The sequence below is a fragment of the Varroa destructor genome, unplaced genomic scaffold, assembly GCF_002443255.2.
Source record: "Varroa destructor unplaced genomic scaffold, Vdes_3.0 BEIS01000005.1, whole genome shotgun sequence".
NCBI lineage: Eukaryota > Metazoa > Arthropoda > Arachnida > Mesostigmata > Varroidae > Varroa > Varroa destructor.
The window spans coordinates 38,332,068-38,357,660 of record NW_019211458.1 but is presented as its reverse complement, the minus strand read 5'-3'; the positions used below and the strand labels follow the sequence as shown (position 1 = coordinate 38,357,660).

Genomic DNA, 25,593 nt, shown 5'->3' with positions numbered 1-25,593 from the left:
AGCCATGCTCCGCTCCTTGTTACTGTCGCTGGCTACATGAACATAAACAGGTTGTATCAATACGAATCTGACGTTTCACGTACTCGGAATCTCCCAAATCCCTAATGATAACAACGCACCTATATGTACCGATCCGCGTGTTAATGGAGCGTATTATTTATATAGAAAAAAGCACGGCGAATTCTATCATCAAGAACGTAAGGGCAAGCCGGTCTAGCACACGCTCAGATGTGTCCGTAGTATCGCCACGTTAGACGCGTTAATTATTGCACGGTTGGCAGATCGACGCTGTAAATTATGTGCCGCACAAAAGATTTCTGACCAATTTTCCAAACAGCCAATTATAGCTATATGAAACGATATGTAATAGCCATTATATCTGAAACGACTGTTTTCTCATAAATTATTAAAGAAGAGAAAGAGAACAGTAGACGCTGTGGGTTCTGCCACCTTCGTCTATATATGCGTGTATGTGTGTAAAGAGAGTTATACAAGCGCGAAACAATACTTGCGATGGCAGGTTTCCGAGCTTTGATAAATAAAACAAGGATCTATTCAAACGAGAAAATTGTCGCTAATCATTTGTCGCTGTCGAGCCGAATCTCTACAGAAAGAGTAAGTGGTAAGCAGAACCAGAAAGAACTCTCACAAACGAAATCAACTAAGTTCATGCGCAAAGCATGCGTGGAGCTTTTGAAACGTTTGCCGAATTCGACAGGCACAAGGCTTCCCCAAAAGGTCAAGTGCAGGCTCACTGGCCATATTAAGCCCAATTAGATAAACCTACAAACAATCGCGAGTAACTCTGATACAGTTCCGCTTGCTTCTTTTAAATACAATGAATGCCGAAGACACCTATTGGCGTTTATTACTGTACAGATAAGTTTGAAGCTTCACGTTTTTTTGCCATGGCTATCAGATGGCCATGTTGTGTCTTCGTTAAGCAAAATTTACACCTTTTACACCACCTTCTACGATTCTTGTAAGCCATCGTCCGGCGGTTATTTACTATAGTGACGATGTCATCTCTAAGGGGCATACCGCACGTGGTGAGCGAATCAAAGATTCTTCAGCTCTGACCAGGTTCTGGATGTTACAACGAGCACTTCAGTGACATGGCTTATTATAGTTTCCTCTGTAACCTACCTCGAAACGAGACTGCCGTTTCTGCCGCGACCGCAAAGCTAGGCCTGCACTCGTTGGCAGCCTCGCATACAATCGCAATATTCCAGTAACATTAGGTGCCACTATAACTGTTCATGACCGTGAATACACCCCATCAGATAGGTGGAACGTCAATAGAATAAACGTTATATCCAGTTTGTACCAGGATCGATGCAACAGTGGCTTCGCTCCAAGTACGAAGTGTAGCTCACAGCTGAATGTGTGATTATTGTTGTTTACTTTACTATTATTTACATCTAACCTGGTCAGTTCAGCGCCCACTTCATTTACTGTTCGCCTGTAGAAAAGCTTTAAGTGTATCAATCCAGGACAGACCGGCTTATAAATTTCATAAAAGCCCACACGGGGCGTACTTTACTAAGTATACGGATCGAACTAGCGGTTAACTCATATCATCTTTGAAACGAATCTAGCGAACTACTGATTGTTATCAGGTTTAATAAACATCGACAAGTATCTATGTAGATATGTATACCCGATAAACAGTCACGCAGGACGCATTGGCTGCAGGAACTTTCATTTCATAGTACAGCTTACTACGGGGTTCGCTCCTTATGCTAGCTCCCAGGGATCATCTCCCTGGTTGTCTAAAGGATCGGTTTTGCGCAACGTTAGCTTATCCGTCAACTTTATCTGAAACGTAACATATACTTAATAGTATTTAGTGCTATCTACAGTACAGCAATTCGTCATGCCTATTATACTGAAGGAAAGGGAGCAAATAAGAGAAAGAAAAAAACTAAAAGCACATTTACAAAACACTAGTGCTCAACACGTCCCAATAAGCTTACCATACACTCATTAAGAGTCTGTTACATAGAGAACACTATAATAAGACTGGCGTGGGCCAGCTCGAAACGGTCAGATGTGCTTGCATCGACGATCCGAGGAAAACTAACTTCCAGATTTATATCCACTGTGTACAGCCGCTACGAAATCAAATGGAGCGCATTAAGAGTCCTCCGAGAGTAGACGCCCAAATTAGATAGACTGGGTATTTTATTGAAATAGATGGGCATAGAACCTACGGTTGCTGCTAGCTAATGTGAACCAGAACGAAGCCATTTTGGAATGAGTTACAGCGGCCCCGCCTTTAAATATCACAGAAAAGTAACTAAGATCGCAAAAAGCTGAGACAAAACAATAGAACTATGTTAGAAGACAGACCCTACAGACATTCATCGACGAAAAATGGTAGACATTGTGAATCAGATACCGTCGACAAATGTTTCCTTGCTACTCGTTTTTTTTTTTCGACCCGGTTCACGCCAGGCAAGTGGCATTAATTTTATATGCCGCGCCCACTGTTACACTAATTGAGTTGGAATATCTAGAATCAAGCCAGCCCTGCCAGACAGCTCGGTACTGTTTCCAGACATATCACAACATACTGAGCTTTGGGGGGCGAATTTATGTGACCGTTTCGAAACTGAGGCTAGAAGCAAGAACCTTCGATGTTACGATCGTTCTCTAATCAGCGATAAAAACAATGCTCTGAGGATGTTTATTTGCAGCTCGGCCTTCGAATATCCGATTTTACCTAGGTTATAATCGGCGTCTCGCCAATTGTCCTTTAGTAGCTATCGTATTCTTCGTATCCCGATATTGTGCGAAGGAATCAACCGGCTTGATGAAGAGACAGACCGTTGTCACCGAAACACAAACTTCGGGTGTATAGCACCGGCCATGCATCGTGCAGTGACAGGGCACGATCAACAAGACACGACAATGGCACGACTTTGCTGATGCATTATGATTCATATGTTTTTGTTGTTATCAGCTCCGTTGTTGCTATCGATACCTTTATTCTATTCTTGATTATCGACTATTTAGATAAAACCTGCTGTAACATACACGGTAATTGCTGTTGTTCTTGACACTCATTGCTGACGCCATAGAGCCACTCTTATTATTATCTAAATGTGTTTGTTTAGCCACAGCTCTGACGGTTACTAAATGAGATATTACAACAATAGTACAATAATACTTCTGCGGGAACACCGACTTAGCGGACTAGGATGGTTTTTCATAGAAAAAGCCGTTACTTGTAGACCGGTCATACGTCGTGATAAACAGGTGACAAACAGTTTCGCATAAGTTAAGCATTTCGAAACAGGCTGGAAACGCTGTGGGTTGCCCGGCGTCAAACAGGCGGGAAACACTAGATAGTTCCAAGATGTGAGGGGTACTGTAGAAGTCGAGCTTGATTTGCTGTTACTTTGTTGCGAATGTTACTGCAATACTTAATGCAAACGCGAATCGGAGTTAACCGTTTAATTATTATCAATACTATTACCCAGTGACTGTCTTTCTTCAATAATGTATAAACGATGCTTACTTCCGACTGGAATGAATGAATGAACAGCTACCGGCGTACTTAGAACCGGTATGATTAGTAATTAGCTTATATTCAAGTTTGTTTGGAACAGTACTAGTCTAGTCTTTAACTTGTAGGTCGAAGCCTTGTGCCTTATTAGCCTCTGTTTGTCGTACAGACACGTTACCTCTGCACCATCATGGAGAGAGATAAAGAATCAACCAGCAAATGCAAGCAGGGTCATCAGGAAGAGGATAATCGGTGTTTACATCGTACGCCACTTCTTTGCCTCTAGAAAACATTATATATCTTGCGTGCTTGCTTGCTGCGAATGCAGTATGTCGTCTTTCCTCGCAAGCGTCTCATTCGACGAGAAGCTGATTTTATTGAGATGAGTGTAAGACATTACCTAGTGTGCAGTGTCATAACAGCCTTAGGAGTCAAAGCAACATATACCAACTAGGAATCGCCACAGACAACGGAAGCTGTGAATTTAGCGGCATACCAATTTGGCAACGCTGGCTAAAGTCTCACACCGTTACGGCAAATACCTGGACTACAAGCGGTCCCGGGCTCGTATACATCTTGTTTTGAGTGAACCTACATAGCCACCATTATTATACGATATAAGGATCAAAGCAGCGGCAGGGGCTGCGACGACGGAGAATCACTTGCAGCAAGCGACGTCCGTACAGTTCTTTTTTTTGTCTCTCTTGCTGCTACTTGTATCAAACGAATAGTTTGCTTTAGAAAATTGTATTTGCCTGCAGCACTGGTTGATTGTCTCGTTGCTTGGTTCAGCAGGCAGGCAGGCAGGCAGGCGATGGGCGTGCGACCACCGCACCCTCGCGAGTGTTGTCCGTTCATCCATGGGTTCGTACGTCCGATTCTGTCTCCGCGCTACGCGCGAGTCAGTTCTTTCCGTCAGCTTTGCGGTCAGCGGAGCAGCGCTCCAGAGGCGCGACCAGGCTACCCGAAATGAAGCTCCTCTCTAGCAGAAATCCGCCAAAGAAGGAGGACAAATAGACAGATCGGCAAACGTATCACTCGTACTCCGCCATTAGTGTCGATAATGGCAGACAAACGGCCTCTGCGCATTGCAAACCACACCGCGTCGTTCTTTCGAGAGGACCGAACACGGGCGTAACGAGCAGACGACAAGTGTCGCTACCAGCAGCTCCGTCACTGAATAGGAGATAACAACGTGAGTGGCTCCAGGCGTAAGGCGACAACGTACTACTGCTGAAATAAACATCAGCAACGATTGTAGCCGCAGCAACATCACCATTAGCGTCAACTTATTCAGCTGCCACTAGTCACCACCGTATTTGTTGCTACGGCCGCCGCTGTCTGTTGCCTACTCGCTCAATCAAGCGCCCAGTGACTCTGCGCATCGACCGTTTTCCAAGAGAGTATTCGTATCATAGCAGTAGAAATAGAATCACAGTCATATTGTTGAGTGTCCATCATCCTGCCGCAATAGCAGAAGCAGTTTATTTTCACTTGCGGGCGGACGGCCGACCGTCGTTGCAGCTCTTACCGTTACGTAACGATATACGCTAGTACTGCCACAGCAACCACGCAGGACACCTCACGCTGCCACCACGCCCAGTATTATTACGGTTACATCGTCACTACAAAAAGCACCATTCACTGCTGCCATCGCAGCGCCAGCCATTGGCAAACAAGTGACACCTAAAGAACCTGCAGCAACTTGGCCTGTAGCTGTGGCTAGGGCCATACCGGGTCACAAAATAAAAGACAACCTACGGAGACAAAGCCCACACCAAAGGAGCATGGACGTAACGTGCACGGTATTGTCGTTTTTTTAACTACACTATGTACTCTGAATTTATGCTTTGAGTGCTTGTCTTTTTGGCCCTGCGCCCTCAATCCGATGTAACACTGGAACAGCGAAACGTGAAAATTAGTGTGGATCGACCTGTCATCGATTCGAATCTACGAAAACATCGTTCCCCGTAGAACGTGGACTTAGTTATTATTATACATGGAGTTTACATAAATTATAAGTCCGATCTCATTGGCTAGCTCAAATGACCGTATCCGTTCTAACGTGTCCTTCAGCGTCAATATCCCAGTGTTTAACCAAAGTGTCGACTAGTACGGGTCCGTTCAAAGAGCACCACGACTAATCGGTTTACCATATTCCCGCTACCAGCAGCGACAATGGCGTCCTATTGTTGCTCGCCAGCTCCGTCTATTTCGTTGGTCCCAGAAAAAAACTATAGCTTTGCTTAGGCCGAAACGTGCTTCGTCAAGAGCAGCGACATTGGGAATCGTAAGAGCCAAAACAACAACAGTAACTACTGATCTTACGAAGTACTATTACAGGCCCAGAGACTCTCACTAACGTTCTACTGCTAATTATCTTACCGGCGGATGTTCGAACCTGCGAGGGCCGACTGCTGGGTAACCCCTCAGCATGAACTAGATTCAACCAGACCTCGCCAGGGGTAGACTGCAGTGCGCGCGATTGTTTTCAATGCATTATACGTGTGTTCATATCAGGCAAGGGATACGACGCGCCAATTACTGCCAGAATAACGATTGCTTCTTCTGCTGCGGCCGCCGCCGCCACCGCCACCGCAACAACAACGCTGCCTTAACATGGAGCACTTCAGGACCGAGGAATATACTATGGTATAAGTACGTTGTAAATACTGCAAACATGTAAGATCCCTTAGCGAGTCACACCCTCCGCTTCTGGTCTTGCAGAACAAGTAACGTACTTGGCACTGGGTAGCGTAGATGAGATCTGCCACACTGCTTTGCGGCGCTGTGACACGTTTAGCAAAAAATGACAGAGGCCTTGTTTGGTATGCAAATCTTTGTCTGTATAATGGTGTTTAAAAGGTCCGTCCCGTAAAGTTCCGTATAGATGCTAAATCCGTCTCGAGCTAGGAAATGTTAGTTAACCATAACAGAGGACGTCATTCCGAAAACAGAACACGCAATTCAGATCATTAGGGAACGGTATACAGGTAGAAATGTTTTATACGGTGGCCATTCCCATGTGTCTAGTAACGTATTATAAGTACCGGTCAACAGTGGACTAATTGCAAAGTCAATTTATATCGATAAGCTCATTAGTTGTCTCTCTCGTGTAATCTCTTACCGTGCGTTTGTTTGTGCTGATTCGCAGGTGACAGGCAATGTATACGAGTGAGATAAGCCTATCCTAAATGACAGCCTGCAGCTTCACTGCCTGACGATAAGAACGAAGCCCTTACCTACTCAAAGAAATATGGCGACTCTTGGAAAAGGTGAGTTGGTATTAGCTAACTTTTTCTTAATCACCAGGCCGTTTTTCTGTTCGTTCACAATTTCCGTATTTGCATAGGTTGTTATACCTGATATACAAACATAAAAATGCTCAGCCTATGATGTGGTGTTTGTTCCAAGCTAAAACAATTCATAGAATAGAAATCGAAATCGGTGCTCAAGTGACTATCTGTCACTCTGGCTGCAAAAAAAAAGCCCGATTCTCTTCCTTAAGTCCTGCCTTTGTTGTAAAGACCGATGGAACTGAAGGTATTATTATCGTGACGACATTTGCTTGAAATTCTCGCCGTTACACACTTGCCCAATTTCCATCAAACCGATAATAGATTTTTTTAATACGTGATACCGATCACACATGCTGAGAAAATACCGTCGAACCAACGTGTACTCTGCGATCAATCGTGGTCGATCGCCACTTGTGATGATCGTCAAGTGCCCCCGCGAAATTTTAGCGTAGGCTAGCCAACGGTGGCATTTCGCCTGCGTAACGAAAACAAATACATATAGACACAGAGACGCTACCAACAATCCTAGAATATTGTAGAATAGATTCAGCTTCTTCTTGCAGCGCGTCATTTCATCGCAGTGGAACCCCTCAGTGCGTCCCGCTGTAAACCGTACCGTACCCTTCGTCATGCCACTGCTGTCGCCGTCGGCGCAGCCGCGAACTAGAAGCTGGCATTGGTGGACAGGGTTGATCAGACAGCTCGTTCTCGACCTAAAATAAGACCTCTAGAATCAGTTCAGTCGTTGGATTAGTCATCACCGTCAGCCATCGGCAATTACTGGTACAAACGCCGGGAAACGTGTAGTTGGCTGCGTCGTCGCACACCCCATCGTGAAACGTATGATGCTGGTGATGCTGATGCTGATATTTCGCACTGCCGTGTAGCTCCGTAATCGACGCTATCTGCAGCAACTGGGCTAGAAGCGATTGGTACTATCGATATTGTGGTTCTTGTTCGGTATAGCTATTTCAGATGGCGATCACGTTTCTGCTGGCAATGCTATCGGCGTTACTGACGACGATAGAAACTTAGGTCATAAATACATACACGCTAATATATTGCTGACACATACAAAGATAACCAGAATAGAAACTGCCACCGTCGGATCACCGAGCCGGCGAAGTCCCAGTCCCTCAACGCTAGTTGTAAGCTAAGACCGACCCCCTATAGATGATGACGAAGAACGAAGCTAGCGGAGAAGGCGATACATTTCATTTCCACAAGCCAAACCAATTGTTTCTTCATTGCGAAGTATTGAGGGTATCCAGCCATCAATTTGTTCATCATAATGAGTATTTGATGAATATTAATCCGGCACCTTCTGTTGTCCGTAGTGAATAACTTTCGAAGCTGAAAGCTGGACTTCGTCCCCCTGATCCTTGAGTCTGAAGCTGTATCAGTTTTTTTTTCGCTTTAATCTAAACACTGCACAAAATTAAGTTACAGGCGTCTCATAGAGGCTGATAAAGCGGTTTGCTATAATTCAGCTACTAGGGATTCAATCTTGTACATTTTGACTCTACACACGATACCATCGCCCTTGCCACAGTTACACCTAAGTAAATTAATTGCAAACCTAAAGTGTTGCCATAATAACTAATCACATGTACATAATTACACGCAGAAACGTCTAAGACGTTATTTTAGATAGCTTCTAACGGGATTACTGCACGCTACAATCCCACTAGGCAAATGGCTTTCGAGGAAAACTCCCGCAATGCGGAAACTAAATGATCCCTCAACAGTTCCTGCTGTTCGTTTGTTGACCTAATATTTGCATTCGTAGCTAGAAAATACTTTTCGTAAGTTCGTAGTTTCAATGCTTCATCCGAGTAAGTTAATTTCCTATGCAATTATTAGATAGATATATTTATGAGCAAATTATCTAACAACTAACATTGGTGCTGTTCGATTTCAAAATTGCGCGGTACGCCATTCTACCGGCTGATGATGCAACAATGCGACCGCACTCTTCGATGGGATGATATGGGTCCTAACTTGAAACAGACATTGACAAGAAAAACATTGAATCATACCTCACGTCGCCTCGCCGCCGTTCCGTCGTCATTGATGATGAGCGTTGCGTCGAGATTCCGATTCAGATGAATCCACAACTCGACGCTTCGAAACTGCGGTCTGTCGCAGGTCGTCCACCTACGCCTATACCGAGCGACGAAGAAAATGATGATGATGATGAACAACAACAACAACAACAAAACGGTGCTGGAAACTCTTCGTTACTTGATGCCACCACTGAGGGTAGAAAACATTTTGTTTCTACTATTGATAGAGCTGCCCTAGTGATAGTTATATATGTTGTATATAGGGGAGATATTCTAGCTAATTAATCACTTGTTTTTGTGGTAACACGATGGCGCATGCCGAGAAATCCATTTGGCGGAGCAGCCATAGTTCGAGAAGACAAACTAATAGAAGAGAAATGTGCAGAAACACTTAACAAACAAATGTAATGTGATATAAATATGTATTTTTTTAGAATTTTGTTTTTACCATACCGAGGTATGGGCTGGTTATAGCTGTATACGTGTAGATTACGGCAAGTATTGTGACAGTAAAGTGTATCTATATGACTTTTCGTAGTGAGCCGCGTCTGCAAAAGCGAGAAGGGATGCACCTAAAGAAAGTTGCCCATCGAGTCATGGCAGGGACTGACCAAAAAGGTTGACATATCCTTTTCTGTCCGACAGCCTTTCGTAGTTTTTCTTCCATAGGTAAACACCTATCGTTAATCATTTACGTTTGATTTTCTCTGAGTGTATCGGTTGGTGGAGCGGCAGCCTGTTCACCTTGTTGACGCGGTCCACCTTAAGGTTCGCCCCGCAAAAGGCTGTACTCTATTTAATCAGCTTGAGAGCGCTACGTGTTGGGTCACGTAGCGCTCTCAAGCTGATTCCACAGATGTTTAGTAAACGTTTGAAATTTAATCACGAATCTTGTTTTTATCGCTAGTATGAACGACCTAATTCACTGCGAGCCTGGGGTCCACACGAATGGAAGCGCGGGCTAAAAGAACGTTCCATTTCTTATGTTTTTTTTTTGGCGGATACTCGACAGCGATACAGCTTTTTCCTTCGTTTCAGTAGCATCTTCCCTTTACTCTTTTCGTTTCATTCTACATGCACAAAACAACCTGAATCGGTCTGTATCGCAACCGTATTAATAGTTTAGGTTACGAACGTTAGGACAATTGCGCGTGACATTCGAAAGCGATCTTATCCTGCAGTCTGGTAAACCTATGTCACGGTGCAGACGCAGATAGCATGCTCTTATTCCCATTCGTAACTCGTCACACCCAAATAGAACTAGCGTGTGAAACGCATCGCGGACGCGCGCTTAACAGCAGTCAACAGACCGTTAAAAACTGTATCTCCTCCTGTCATGCCGACATTTCCATGCTTTCCAAATTCAGAAAAAAACAAAAACAATTCAGTCGTAACCCACGCGCGGCCTCCCGCCGGAGTTGCACTAATCTCAAAATTAGCTACCACTGAAGGCCAGGCCTGTTCGGTGGCGAGGAAATACAAACAATAGAAAAAGCTCAAGGGTAAGAAAAAGCCTATCGCGATATTCCGCGAGCGGTCCACGTTTGCCGTTCTGATTTCACGGATGATGACGACGACAACGGCGGCGCAGGCGGCAATGACGAATCCAGCCAGCCAGCCAGTAACGTCGTCTGCACTACCGTACAATCATTGCGCCGCTGGGTTAAAACGAATGAGTAAGCATTCTTTTCATCGACCATTTAGCCAGTGATTGGTGTGCACCCGTGTGTTTCCGCGTTTGATCGTCTCAGCTCCGTACAATAATACAAGCACAGTAGAAAATGAATTCTCTATGAACAATAGAGCTCACGGTCCGACGAGCGGCACCGGATGCAGCCACGTGTATATTTATATACCTCTTCTCGATTTTAGCCATGCCCCAATCGGCCAGCTGCTACGTTCAACAACGGTACCGTCGTACGAGTTGTCCGCTTACAGTATGATAAACAGGTAACTGTGGCGGTTGATACGTATCACGCCTAACGTTGGCCCACTGACGTGCGTAGCGCGCGATACACGCAGCGATGACTCTTGCTAATTGTGCATGTATTTGTCCTGAACAAACAAATAGATGCGTCTAAATACTAGCTAGCCACTGGCCCTCTCTACCTGCCAAGCACGGGTACACCTTAAAACCTGCATGACAGGGATCGGGCCATGTAAGCTGACTCCAGGCTTTGCCAAGGGAGCTACGAGCTATTAAAACGAGGTCGCAACAAAGAGGACAAAGAGAATTTCATGCCTATGAGTCATAGACGACTTGAGTCGCATTAGCGGCCTGTTTGGGTTAGCGGAGTACGAATCTAAGGACGATCGTAGCAATCAGCCATCGTCCTGTTCGGTACGAAGCAACTTGGTTTCCTTTCACGTTACATTTGCACGTTCATTTCTTTCTGTTTCTTAGATATTCGTTTATTGATTTTTAAGAAAGCTCTTTTGCCTATTGATGTGCACCTATGAAATAAAACTATATATATATATATATATATTTATTATACCGAATAATAATAATCGGGAAAAGTATATCTTGTTTTGCAAAGAGCAGTAGCAGCATGACACCTAACGGAATCAAGCGCCGCCAATATCGACCATAAACATAAGCGTACATGTGTTCTTTGCATTGATAGTTCCCCTTCAAATAAAGAGACTTGCCTTTCTTTACGTAGAAGTTTCAAGCAACGCAAATGTACATAATCAATCTCGATAAACTAAGCTATTCCAAGATTCTGGCTGCACGCAGCTGACATAGCAACAGGTGTCATCATACATTTCGTCATTGTAGAAATGGGACGACTTCTGAGAATCCTTACTTGTGTGCCTCAAAGATGGAGGCCATCAAGAAGCACTGCTTCAAAGCAGTGGAGTTATCAATTGCTTATTCTTTACATAAATGACACACGTATAGGGCTGCTTACAGCGAGTTGATTTATCCCAATTGATTACAGGTAAACTGGGCTCGGGCGAGCACGTATCGTACGAGGACAAGCCCGAAACCAAGCACAGCGAAAAAGAACTTCAGGGAATCGGTAAAGAGACAATAGCTGCGATCGAAGCGCAAGCGCCACCAGCTAAAGGATCTCGCCACTAGATAACAGACAAATAGATTATGATTATTAGATATATGCATCGATATCGCAACCACAAAAATAATAATGGGTAGCTACGTAGCTAGGCTAACAGAAGACGCACGCGTCCAGAGTCGGGGAGAAAAGCCCATACGGATCAACATGTAAATACACCTCAACACAAATACTGTGAAGCTAAGAACATCACCGTAGAAATCTTAATGACCTGTTCCTTCTCCCACTTTGCCTCATGTTACCGTACGCGCCAACTAAAAGCTCCCATACAGGGGCCGACTTCTTCGGCCTTGAAAAACGTTCCAATGGTTGGAAAAATGATGGAAGAGTTGAAAGGAAGGGTTCATGTGCACCAGAATGCATCTGCCATTTAGTCTTCTCCCACTCTGGAAAACGATGCAAACGATGCGATGAGTACAGTCGCTGTCGGTATTCTATTTTGTGCAATTGATTTTTTCCACCTTTGTGGTGATATGCCCACGATTCTATTTTGGTCTGTTCGAGGATACACTATCAACGCAACAAAGATGAATGAATCAACAGATATGATAGCGATACGCAGATAAAGCACTGGGTATAGTCACGGTGAAAACGCGCCGATCTCAAGTCTCCTTGGTGCATTCGTTGTTTCGAGTAGCCATAAATATTCGTATAAATGATGATGGTGAAACGTTGCGTGAAGTTGTTGAAGAGCACATTATTTAACAACAGATAACTACGCGGGTGTGCGAATTAAAGAAGCGAGCGGAAGAGAAAATTATTAGGGGTCGCCCATCAGTTGCCCAAGTACTGATGGTAATGATGGAAAATGGTATGATAATGTCAATGTGCTTATGATGATTCTACATACAAAAGAATAAACACAAGATAAGCTTTGTAGAAAAAACAGGTGTCGTAATTACATGCGGGTGTATTTCTAGCATCAACAAAATTACCTCAAAACATCATTAGCGTATAGGGGCAAACGTGCGAGTAATAAATCCATTAATATGAGAAAGCAGAGTTGCGGTCAGCTGGAAGCTTCGGTTACTGTATAGCAGATTTATTCAGGCCGATCTGTTGTCCCCTGCGCGAATTTCACGAACTCGGCTGTTGGGAGAAGCTGCCGTTGAAACGCGCATTCAGCAGATATAACGTTGACTGACGTTGGTCTGGTGAAAAGCACGTTTCAATATGTATTGTCCAAAATGTATTATTGATCGCAGCTAGCCCGTAGGGATACTGTGTTTTCTCGTATTTTTTTCGTTTTCACCGTAGCATGGGATTGACGCGCTCATCTTCGAAACGCGGACTGCTTCATAAAAGTTCTAACGTATGTATAATAGACGCGTACTGTGAAGCTTTACCGTTTTGCGATTTGACAAGCTCTTCAGTTGTCACCCCGTGACAGACACCTTAACAACATGAATCGTTGTGGTTTCTGTTGTTTCCTGCCCGACATTGTGCAGCGATAAAAAAAATTATGATAACTGAATGGAAAGAGAAGCTCATTCAAGCTCATCAAGACCGAAAAGCGTATGATTGCGAAGACCCCTTCTGTAGTCAATGTTTTCCCATGCGATAGAGACTAGAAGAACTAGCATGTGAATTTAGCGCGAAATAATCTAAATTTCGAGACTTTTTTGCCGGACGCTAAACGTTGCTAGTTGTGTATATAGTATGGTATACAGATGAAAGCAGGAGGACAAAAAAAAAAAGTAACAAATTCATAACAGAAGCCGGTTAAGCAATTAACAAGACAGAAAGTGCAGATAATGGAATTTATACGGCCGATAAACAACAACACTGACAATACATCTCGTAAACTATACAAGTCCAAAGTTACATCATCATCGAACGAATGCTATGTGTAGCATAAGGACACATTAATTATCCACGAAAATGCCTATGTCACGGGCACTGCAAATGCCTTAGCTCAGTTGAAAAAAAGCTCTGACGAGCTCCATGTAGAATAGGACAATTAGAACAAAAATAGATTGCATATTGCTAATTTGATTAAGCCTGCGCAAAAATCAACGAAAATTGAACGCTATGACTAAATCATCAAAAAAAAAAAGCAGCAGGAAGAATGATAATTGGCACAAATGTCATCAAGATAATCAATGACACCTTTTAGGTAAAAATAATTTTTGCCTCTTCCCACACTCGACTTCGAAGGGATCTCCACCTTACCAGCTATGCTAATGATGTCTGTACACATTTGTGTCCGATCGGGGCAGAGGCCATCCTATGGTTGCAGTGGCGAAAAATTCATTCATGAGAATCAATGTCAGCCTTACACTCCGCTACGGGTAACGTATCCGCGCATTTCAACACACACGCTGACGTGTTTATGGGTGTACGTACGACTCTCTACCGTCTGTTGTCAGAATACTCTGTTCGTGTATCTCCTTCTCTCTGTTATCGGTATATACTGTGAATAAGACCCCCCATCTACGACTTTAGGGCCTCAAAGCGGCCGAGTTATATCAACATGCTGTGCTCTAAAGTTGATTGCAGCAGACAAGCTAGGACATTACTGTATTAAGCTTTTTTGATTTGTATCGTCTAGTCTGCCGCAAATGTAGTGCAGGCGAACTAGGACGTGCTCCAGTTTACCGTCGTCGATCAAAACTTCTAGTGATATTACTATATTATAGATCTGTAGTCGTTAGTAGAGTAGTCTAGTGGTATTGGACTAGTCCTTTTCGAAGAAAGCCAAACACGTACTTGTTTGCGCGTCTTATTCGTATAATAATATATATGCCTGTGCATGTTTTTACCATATACTTGCACAATATAGGCTCAGCATATACGCCTGTGGGATCTCTGCTGTCTTCCTAACTACGAAGTCGCTTAGTTCGTAGCGTTCAGAGGCGAAAGGACAGCAAAAAGACGGGCGAAAGTAGGCTGCCGGCAAGACTCAATCTTCTATCTGTTTTCACGAGGTGTTATAGGACGGAGCTGAAAGAAATGCTTTTGTCCGTAGCGCCGTTGTTTGCCGTATCAGTGCTGGTTCTGCTTTTAGGTTAGCCTAATCTGTAAAAGACAATGCGCTTGCTCTCTTGTGGTTGCTCAATGTCGTCACCGAAGCATGTGTGGTAGCCGCCGCTCGTCTTACATAGTCTTTCCCTGGTGGCAGGGGGGTAAGAAGTGCGGAACGTCGCCACGACTGCAGTCGCGAGCGGCAGAACTATTACGTCTTTGGAGGAACAAGCAATAGAACAAAACGACGTCGTTCACTGTCGCAGTAGGACCAACATCGATAGCGTCAGCCGCGCCAGTGGGATCGGTGCGCCAACTCCGTTGAGTCGGTGAAGTTGAGCTTTACTGACCACTTCAACAATATCGTAGTTTTCATTGTTATTACTGTTACGACACTTGTTTACTTCAAATGACAGCTGACTGCTGCTTCACGTACCGACAATATCTCCTTTAATGGCGCCACTACCTTTTCGCAGGGGCATTATTCTATTAGTACCGTCGGATGCACCTTTTTCTCGGCAACATCTCTTTGATGGCTGCTGTTGTTATGATATTCTTCGGCAGCCAAGTGAACTACAGGTAGAGGAACCGGAAAGGGAAGAACCAGGCTGCAAAGCCATATTGCGATGCTAATTTAGTTACGTAAAATATAAACGCGTACGTGGCGTATTCCTTCTGTCGAGGTGTTCTGACGACAACGGCTGGGGTGAAAGTGACGTGCAACATGCGTCAGCAAAACAGAGGGGTAACGGATTGAAGCTGAAAGAAAGTGAATAAACTTACACGGTTGTGTTGCAAATTCAACTGGGTTTGATGTTACTCTTCGTCGCATGAACCTAAATCACTGATATTCCAGAGGATATGAAGCTATGTAGTAGATAGATAAAGTCAAGCAAGTAAGTGGTCCGTCCGTACATTCATTGTCCGCTAAACCCTTGCAATAAATTATATCTGTGTACATATGTACATGTGTCTGTACATGGCTAGGTCGTTTTTGGCTTGTTCTTATTTCTGGGGCAATGTGAGATTCTGGGGCGAAGATGAGTGCCCAAGCCGGACAATTTGTTTGACACGGCCTTCAAAGCATAACGCGTTGCGTATGACATAGAATTATGATGTTACCATCGTAATGATCATAAAAATGATAACCTTACCTCGCTAGCTACCGTAAATAATTTACATGTGTAGTATTGGTGCGTGATAAAGGATAGACTATTTTTTTAAACTAAAAAGAAAAAAATTTCAAATAATCTAATTTGAATAGAATTTCGGCTTCGTCTGTAATAAAGAAGGTTTCCTTCAAAACCAGCTTGTGTAGCTACCGCCAGATTTGGCATCGTAGCGTGATGACACGTTTCCGATCGTGACAGAATGCTGATGAGCGCGTTGCAATGTCGTTAAATAAAACGGCCCTAAATATGGTCAATGGCCACAGTAAAAATTGCTTGCACGTGTAAAAAATAGGCCAAAGTATATTTAACGCAACTAGCAGTAGCAATGGGTGTCTTTCCAGACTTTCTTTCAGCCTAGCATGTGGGGACAGATGTGAGCAGAAGCACCTCTAATTTCATTACACGTTTCTGGCGTTCGGAAAGTTATCGTTTGCAGAGGGCCGACATCATCTATATATATATATATATATATATATATACTCTGTCATGTATATTTTTACTAACTATGTGTTCGCAGCTGCTGCAGACTCACGCAATGACCTTTCCCACCACAGTTATACATTGAGATCAATCGGCTAATTTAATAATAATGACGGTATTCTTCATGCAAGGGATTCAACAGCGATGCGATTTATCTACTTTTCTGAGATTGGCCTAGCACCAAGTTGATATAGATGTATATGACTCATCGATACTTATATATATTTTTCATTCTTTAGTAGATTTACCTATCTCACTGCAAACAGTCTCATTAGTTATAGCCTGTTTCCTTCTGTGTTAATGTATGTTGTGTCTGTTGATTGCACGACCAGCTTTTGCGATATACCTCGAATATGGGTTTGTATGTCTATATCTAATTGTGTCATATAGCTTCAAGTACAAGTGCCGTTAGCCAGCATTTGGGTCGGGACTGGGTAAATGGCTCGAGCAGAACGTTCGTATTTTTGTCTTTCTCTTTTCTGAACGTTCTTGCTCATATGTGGGTGCCCCTCATACGCAACGTTATAGTATGCTCCTGTGGATGTATCACAGTACAAACATTTGCATGTAGGAGCTCAAAGATAAATTGCCGCCGATTTAGATGCCGCCGCAGCATGCCTGCTACGTTTTGGCTAGCATACGTGCGCTTACGCATGCAAGTCGTCAAATGAAACAGGAAGATTCTGCCAGGCAGCCATAGAAGCTGCAGCAGTAAGGGTAGCCTGACATCCTCGCTCAAAGCTTCTCGTCCATCCTTCAAAGCGGAACAAGGATCCGGTGAAAGATCAGCCAAAATCAGTTCTATTATTTAAATTGCTTACTTTATACAACCGGCGAAGATTTAGTAATGTAAAGCTACGCATGCACATTTCAGTCCGCGTCGAAATCTGTTTTCGGTCTTCTGTTTTTTTTCCGAAACATAAAAACGTTGTATGTTTGTTAAGTATTGTCGAATTGGCCGACAGTTCAATATCTGAATCACTCTGCAAAACCTTCCACTGCAACAACTATAAATGTGTCTTCTGAGGTCTTCAATGATGTAGGCATTTTGTTACAATATTGAATTCTGCGTGTTTTTTTGCAATAAATTCATTTAAATAAGGACTAATGCTAAATAACCCGAGTACGTTCTATGTTTGGCCCAATGTAACATCTAGTTTTTAGTAAAATGGCAGGAACGCAGCGATAAATATCGACGAGCATTTTCTAAAGTTCTAGTATAAATCACGCAAGTCAAATAAACTTAGCCAGTAACATAAATCAGTTCGGTAGAAATGGGTTATGGTCGTACTCGAGCGCGGAGTTAGGCTAAGGAGCGAATAATATAGAAAAAATAACTATATTTCCTTTACCTTATTTTCTCCTTTTTTTATTTATATATTTATATATTTACCTTTTCTTTAGATACCTGAGTTTCTCACTTTATCGATTAAACACAGTGCATTGTCTTATTAATTTGCGGTATTAGAGCGGACTATCTAAGGCCAGCTACTCTCCAACCTAGCTTCCTTGGCCCAAAAATTCGAATGCAGAATTATTCGAGAGACTTCTACCTAACCTTTGGTCTGAAATTTTACTGCGGCGACGTGAAGGCCATTGTCTTCATGTTTACCGTGACGAAGCATTCTTAAAATTTGCCGCTTAAATAATTAAAAAAAAAACGACTTCTTCACTTTGCATGACGCATAAAACCATTGGGATCAACGCGTTCAGAGAGCGAGTCGGGGGCCAAGCCTCAATTGATTCTTTGGCAAAGCCTGCAAAACTGGTTTCCTTACTTCATTCTGCGAATATACTGAGGTAGCGAAGTACGTCGACAGTATGTCCGGAAATATGCCGAGCCAGTAACTTCATGGGATGGCAAATGCACAAAACACAGCGAGAGAGAGAGAACAAAGTGACATATGTGTTTATAGAGACACGTATGCCGCTTCAACCTGTTGGTTGAAGAATAAACTGAAGGTACGCATTTTCGTCGTAATCGACAACGACCCTTGTGCTTATGAGCCTTTGTTTCTCCTAAAGATATTTCAAGAAAACGTTCTGGCAATAACGTTGATCAACAAAATTTAAGGTACTGGTGGAACTAGAACGAGGAAGCAAGCAGAAGACCTGCTGGGTCGAACTATCTACAACCGACGGTAGATCGGTGGTCATTTTTTCGGAATAAGTATTTCTCTTGCTCCGTAACGATACTTCTTTGGCAATACTAGCGGTAAACACGATAGCTATACGCTTAACATTGGTGCCTTCTGAAGGAGAAGCGGTCGGCCAAAAATTCTGTCCGTGTTCTGCAGGTGACTTTTGCCCCTCCTCTTTGTTTACGTCTGGTAAAGTTAGAATACGAGAGAGTCAATTTCCGCCCCTTTCGTCATCCGGCTTGCAACGTCTGTGTACTACTGCTGTCTTTATATACGCGGTGTTCAGAATGAAACAATTGATACTACAGGGCGAGCAAGACCAAAGATGTCGAAAGGTCCCAATCAATAGAGGCCTGAATTACGTATGATGAAAGTTGTGGGTGGGTCGGCGGCTGGTTATTGACATCGGAGCCCTTGAAGCCCGTCGATCGAATGTCACAAAATACGAGACATGAATATTCTCTCTTACCGACAACACCAGCGTCAATTGTGCTTTGAACAAACTTTCATCTTGCCCCTCTGTGTATGGAATCTTCAATTTCGATGACGCCACAGTGAAACGACGATAATATTGAAATCGTACAACGTTCCTCTCCAGTGCAGAGTACGGCCCTCGCCTAATGAATTTGGGGCGGAAAACTTAGGAAATAGATGGGGGATGGGTGCCTCGTCCAGACGCAATGTCAGACGAGAAGAAATGTATAAAGAGGCAGTAAGTGAACAGGAAAGAGGTGGGCTAATGCTGCATTGAAGGAATTATGTCCTCTGCTTCATACGACAGTGACACAGATGCGTATTTTTGAATTCATTATCTCCCTCGATTGCTCTAAGTAGAACGATCGTGCCACGTAGTTTATTATAAACTATTTCATGGAATATTTTCGTACTATAGTGTTCTTAGCTTATGAATGGGTTATCTGTCTGCTTTTTTCACATGGAAAGAAATTTATTAAAGCAGCGAGAACTTGGTAGCTGTGAGGTCAGCAGAAGTCTACAAGGCTGCAAGGTAAAAGAAGCACCAAAGCCGAGATGTGCTTGTCTTCAACTAAGCAATAGAAATCGGTCGCTGTAGTACATAACCTGTATGTATCATACGAGATAAGTACTACTATAGCATACCGGAAGCTAACCGCTCAGTAACGGTGGCTAAAATGGCCGCCGTGGATTCGTGCATCACTTAGGTAGTTAATCCTTTGTAATCACTGCTTTTGTACGGTCTGCGTCAGGCACAAACCATTCATATTAGGGAAGCAGCGCGTCGGTCGATTCTGCAAGTACGCCATTGGATCAAAATACGAATCGGATTAGCGGCTCTCTGTAGTAAACTAATGGTTTCCCATGGTATACCATAAACTTTAGAGTCTACGAGTGTTCCATAAGAATAATGGCGCAGGGTGGAAACCTACGATAAGAAATAAGTTGGCTCGCTCAAGCGTCTTCTTTAATGTAGAATTATGATTAGAAACACGCGCACATATTTATGTATTATTATATATAGCATCCTCAAAAGCGGTAGTTTGAATCAAATATCTCTTATTGTGTGTGACATTATTAGGTATGATGCCTCTTCCCGGAACCTAGTCTTCTTATCGATACTGTCCGTATTTTCTCATCGTTAAGGTATTGCCCTCGTCACCGGTGCGAGCTTTCTTCCTTCCTAACAATATCGCATATTCGGTCATGACGACAGCAAAGAACGTCAGGTATTAAACAGCTCCATCCTTTGATGAGGAACTCAGTGATCTTCTCAGATTGTAATCAGTATCAATATATATATATATATATATATATATATATAATGTCTATAATATAACAACCTTATATATAATGTCTTATTTATTTAAACAAAGTGTATATGAAAATAGGTACTAAATACGAAATAAATAGTACTTTAAGAGCTAGGACAGTCAAACATAAAGTAGATCCTGCAACGTTGTGCGAGTGTATTATCACTAGAAGAGATATTTGAATGCCAATCGAGGTACCGCTGCCGACATCTTCTCGAAGCATGATGGTATTGCCTGGGAACAAATAGCAAGTTCTTGCGATGTGCGATAGTCGATGTGCCCTAAACAGAAGGGATTGCATCAATTACTGTATAATTGATATCTTCGTAATTGCATTTGTGCCTATAGTAAAGCTAAAAAGCAAATAGATGTGGCTAATAATGTATTGTTGGCAACGTAGTTTTCCTAAAATAAGGCAAACCTAAAATATATCTGCTTTCAGATTTGCATATAATAAGTGGTTAGTTCCAAGCATCGCCCCAGGCTTTAAGGTCTAAGCGTTTCCAACTGTGTCAGCGATAGCATTAAAGTAAAGCGTGTCCGAGTTCCATGAATCTGGTCACGGATGAAATGTTAGGAAACCAGGAACCAATAAAGCCAATACGCACCTTTTCGGTTTCTGTCTGCTATTCACCAAACGCGCTACCAATAGCGTCTATTACTTGGGCGCACTTTAAAACGAACCAGCAATGAGAAAGAGGATGACGTAAACAACAAAGACGATACGCAGAAAAATTAGTATGGATCAAGGAGGTCCTAACAATGGTGCAATTTCTACGCTTGAAGTGTTCCACGGTTCAGTGCGAATTTGTTCGCGCTTAAAGGACTGGGCTGGGTTTGCTGAATTTCTGTGCTTTATCTGTGTATTGCAGTCTGAACGAAACAACTATACAAGCTAGTGAAGAACAGCCTACGAGAATACACCAAATTATCATAGCATACGTATCGTATGAGAGAATCAGCCCACCAAACTTTCTTACTTTCTCCCAGTTCGCTAGGCAATTACATCGTTGCAACGCTGTCGTAACCCAGTGAGAAATGTCAACTCTCCTCGCCTACTAGAATACATGGAACTTTACGGTAAATTCAGACCGAACGTATGCACACATAACGGCTGTATCTTGGACGGTCCCAGCTGGCGACTGCATGCTTGAGTACGGCACAACGCAAACGCGTGTGTCTGACTTTGAAACGTTCATATCAGTTTGAGAGAGCCAAATAATCAAAAAAACAACTCGATCCGCTTTAGTCATTAATGCTAATTGATGCATAGGTAGCGTCAGCACGATGTAGTGACTATTATAATAGAGATATTATCATTACTGACAAATCGAAGCCCTATCTTTTCCAGCTGTTTCGCGCACTTCGACTATCATGGAGCAACGGGTACACGACAAATGGCGAACGCGTTTATTCACGCGGATCACTGCTCAAAGTCACACAAGATGAGGTTTCAATGGAAAAAAAATCGATGTTACCAGCAAGCATTTAGCGACTGGTATTTGTCAAAAATTTGTTTCTTTCTGTATACTTCAATGCGACCCAAGGCAATTGCCGGGTCTTCAGGATCAGGTCGTTTCCTTAGAGGATATGAAGGAAATCTGCGTCCAGGAACCCTTAATGAGTTTGGTTGGGTTGTTAAGACCATAGCTGACGCAAACCGGTGAATTTACGACGTGATGCGTCAAGACTATCGGTACACACAAGCCATTCCTCCATAGTACGAGATCGACGATCCTGATCTGTTCACTGCCCTCGATTTTCACTGTTCGACAAATGCAATTAAGAGACTCTGATCATCCCATCTGTAACCTTGAAGATTCACACACACGATAAAATCAATAATAGCAATGATAGTAATATTAATCCTAATTGTAGATAAGACTTGTTCTTGGTCGGAAACTTGGAGCAGTGAGCTGCTTTCGCTCTCTGATTAACAGTATTTCTTTTTTGTCAAAGGGCAATTGGTTTACGTCCGGTTTCTTCTATCCTGTTTCAATAACAATCTTTCAAGCAGAAAAAAAGCGTTAGTAATTCAGTCAACCTTAGACAACTCATATGATTAAGCTTTTAATATAGTTTGGCTTTGCGGCATCATGTGCACCTAAAACTTATCGAGTCTCAATGAGAACTCGCTTGTCAGTTCGCTGGCGGTAATCAATATATATCTCTTTGAATTCTGGGTGCACCGATACTTGAATTTAGCTAAGCAAAGAAAAAGTTTCCGAAAGGAAAGGAGCTACCAAGAAAAGTTCCTCCTTCGGTCACAGAAGCTACAGGCGGGCAGATTTTTACGCACCCAGCCAATGCGCTTCGGCAAAAACCGCCGTACAATGAAATTCGGAATAAAAGGGGTGCTGTTTCTTATAAAGGCAACTGTGAGCTTCATGGTCGAAATCCATTGTGATCATTCCTGACCCTGTCCGTTGGCCCCGACATTGCGTCCCCTCTTGAGTTTATGAATATCACAATTAATTATTTGATTCGTGTTGGGTTTTTGGGTGTTGAGATTTTCGTAAAGCACTGGCCTATATCGTTATTTGGTTATCAATACGTGCTCAGTTGTATTGTCCTGGTATCGACACGATTACCAAATGCGCACATATAAACTAAGGAAAGGACCATGCAGTTACCAGGACGCAAAAACTAGGAAGACGAAACAAACATTTTTCCAAGAACGAAAACGCTTGTAATTGAATCAACGTAGGCAACGCGCTTCAAAATACGAATCTTGCCGTTGGCGTAATCTCTGGAATGTCAGTAGATAGAGATTCTATGAGAATGCAGCTGGTCACGCAGCACGGTCGATGCTGCGTGACCAGCTGCATTTTTTTTTTTGTTTTTTTTCTAGGCACTAGTGGCTTTGAACGTAGGCCACTAGTGCCCATCAAAATGAGCGAGAAAAAGTAGATAAACGAAGAGACAAAACGGAATCTACCATTGATGGATATGTGCTCGGTAAATTCGTGTCAAAAAGTAAGCGCCTATATATATATGTGGCAACGATCGTTTTCGTAACCTCGTGTTTTTCGTGCTTACGAGGCGGGTTCGAAATCGTACCCGAATATCCACTGGTGGAAGTGTCAATACATAAGATCAATGACATTAATGAAACATTTATTTCAGAATGAAACAGCAAGGATTGTATTAGTCAGGCTTGATGGATAGCACGGATGGATAATATTACAATGGCAATCTGTTTTTTAGTAACCTATGAGTGACAATAATGACAATATACCATCATTTGACGTATTATAAAAATATCGGCCTGTTTAGCGTTAGAAACTTCGTCAGCAGTACATTTAATTTTCTACACACGATCCATATAGCGTTTGAATTCAGTTTCCTCTGTGGTTTGCCCTTGTTCGAGCCCTTTATTCCACGTACCTATAAATAACGAAGGCGAACGGACGATTGCCTGAGTCGGCGTGGTTCGACCACTGGCCATTAGACGCCATAAGACAACGGACAGATGATAAGAGCCACAATCATAGCAAACAAAAGAATTATTGCTGGAAGTTGTTGACTCTATAATCTTCTGTAGCTTTTGCCCACTTTCTCAGCCTCTCTTTTTGTTTCTCCCTAAGCATAACTTTCAGTTACCGTTCTCCATGAACCATTAATCGTTTACCGACAGAGAGGCGCGAAATAGGAGCCTGAGTTACTATACGAAGACCGCATAGCGATAATAATAGCAATTATATTACAAGCTTGCACACCACAGCTGTGAACGTTAATTCAAGCAAAGTGTGAACGCTCTTACAAGTAAAACTTTTTGCAGTATATACCCTAGTGCCGGCCAGTTTTCGATGTGTGTCTAGTGTAGCGCAACCTGCACAGGCGCTGACAACTGGATCGTAACGACAAAAAGAAACATCGAACCGGTTAAATACCATAGTCAATAAAGTAATCAGCAATTTGTACTAATCTAAAGATATGTGTGCGGTCTGTTAGAAATGTCCTCTATGTAGGCAGAAATAAACACAGAGCGTGGGGTCACGATGAACTAGCTATTGACGATATCTTCTACTTCTCGACGTTCCAAAACAGATACGCCGATGTTACCTAGCTTCGGTTTAACAATATTACTGGGTTGCTACCGCAGTGTAACATGTTGAAACGGCCCAGTTGTACGTAAGTCGATTTATTGGTCCAAGTCGCGCTCGACACAGGAAAAAAAAGGTTAGGATGAACCAATCGTTGGGACACCGCAGTACTATCAAAAGCAAAAAGGGACTCCAGACGAATGAAAACTATAAGACTCAGAGTCATAGTATTTTTGAAAAAAGCAGTATCATCACCACAGCCGGCATCAGTGTGCTCTTTCCGGTGTTCCGGCGATTTTGAATGCTGCGCTCTGAATAGGTGAAGGATCGTCTCATCAGTGTTATTGTGAAAATGCCCGAGTGTTTTCCTTCTATAGCGCATTACTCCCGTATTTACCATTATGTTATTATTAGTGTTGCTTATTATTCGATATATTTTCTGTCATTATCAACAACATTACCGAGCGAGTTCATCGCTCTTGTCAGGGATCGTTGTGTTTCCTGTGCTTGTCGGTGGCAACATCGTTGTAGGAATATGCTGTTCGCGCACTCGTCCATTGTTAGTCGTTCAAGCAGCTCGATTCTTACCGTGCCGTATTGCTTGCCACCGACATTTCGTCTAGGTCCCTGAGGCCACTGACTGAATCCCTGACTGTCTGATGATACCTGCTATTCGGCCATGGACCCGCGTTTACAGCTATCCCGTTTCTAGGATGCCGTATGCATAGATTCGCATGGAATCTGGGGGGCTGGCGGGCACAAAGGAACGTGTTTGATTGGAGAAGTGGCTTGCTCTGCATTTCGCAGAAAGCTAGTAGTAATACGACTTGTGGACAGTCGCACCTGATCCTCCAGACACATTCGCGTGGCTATAGCGTGCGTGTCTATGTAATAACAACAGTATATAGGCACGTGGTATATGCGTGTTTATTCGATATTAAATAGCTGTGTGTAAATTAAATGTGGTAAATATCTTTCAATTGATCGTGTCAATAACAAGATCTTCAATGCGGCAGCAGGGGTAGCGCCAGCAATAGTAATAGCAGC

At 43.0% G+C, this 25,593-nt stretch overlaps 2 protein-coding genes across 28 annotated transcripts in view; one reads left to right on the top strand and one right to left on the bottom strand.

Moving 5' to 3' along the window:
* Positions 1-15,913, top strand: part of LOC111252138 (uncharacterized) — a 44,807-nt gene extending 28,894 nt beyond the window's left edge. For 5 of the 14 annotated variants that reach the window (XM_022809639.2, XM_086989618.1, XM_022809641.2 and 2 more), the window contains 3 exons: positions 6,666-6,786; positions 8,821-9,072; positions 11,822-15,913. In XM_022809639.2, coding sequence (XP_022665374.1) covers positions 6,768-6,786; positions 8,821-9,072; positions 11,822-11,964 — 414 coding nt within the window. In that variant the 5' untranslated portion in view covers positions 6,666-6,767 and the 3' untranslated portion in view covers positions 11,965-15,913. Of the gene's footprint in view, positions 1-2,715; positions 6,170-6,319; positions 6,340-6,665; positions 6,787-8,820; positions 9,073-11,821 lie in introns of those variants that run through there. The other 9 variants (XM_086989612.1, XM_086989613.1, XM_086989614.1 and 6 more) reach the window with 6 other exon arrangements.
* Culd (CUB and LDLa domain) overlaps positions 1-25,593 on the bottom strand; it is a 162,181-nt gene that overhangs the window by 53,787 nt on the left and 82,801 nt on the right. The window lies entirely within an intron of this gene.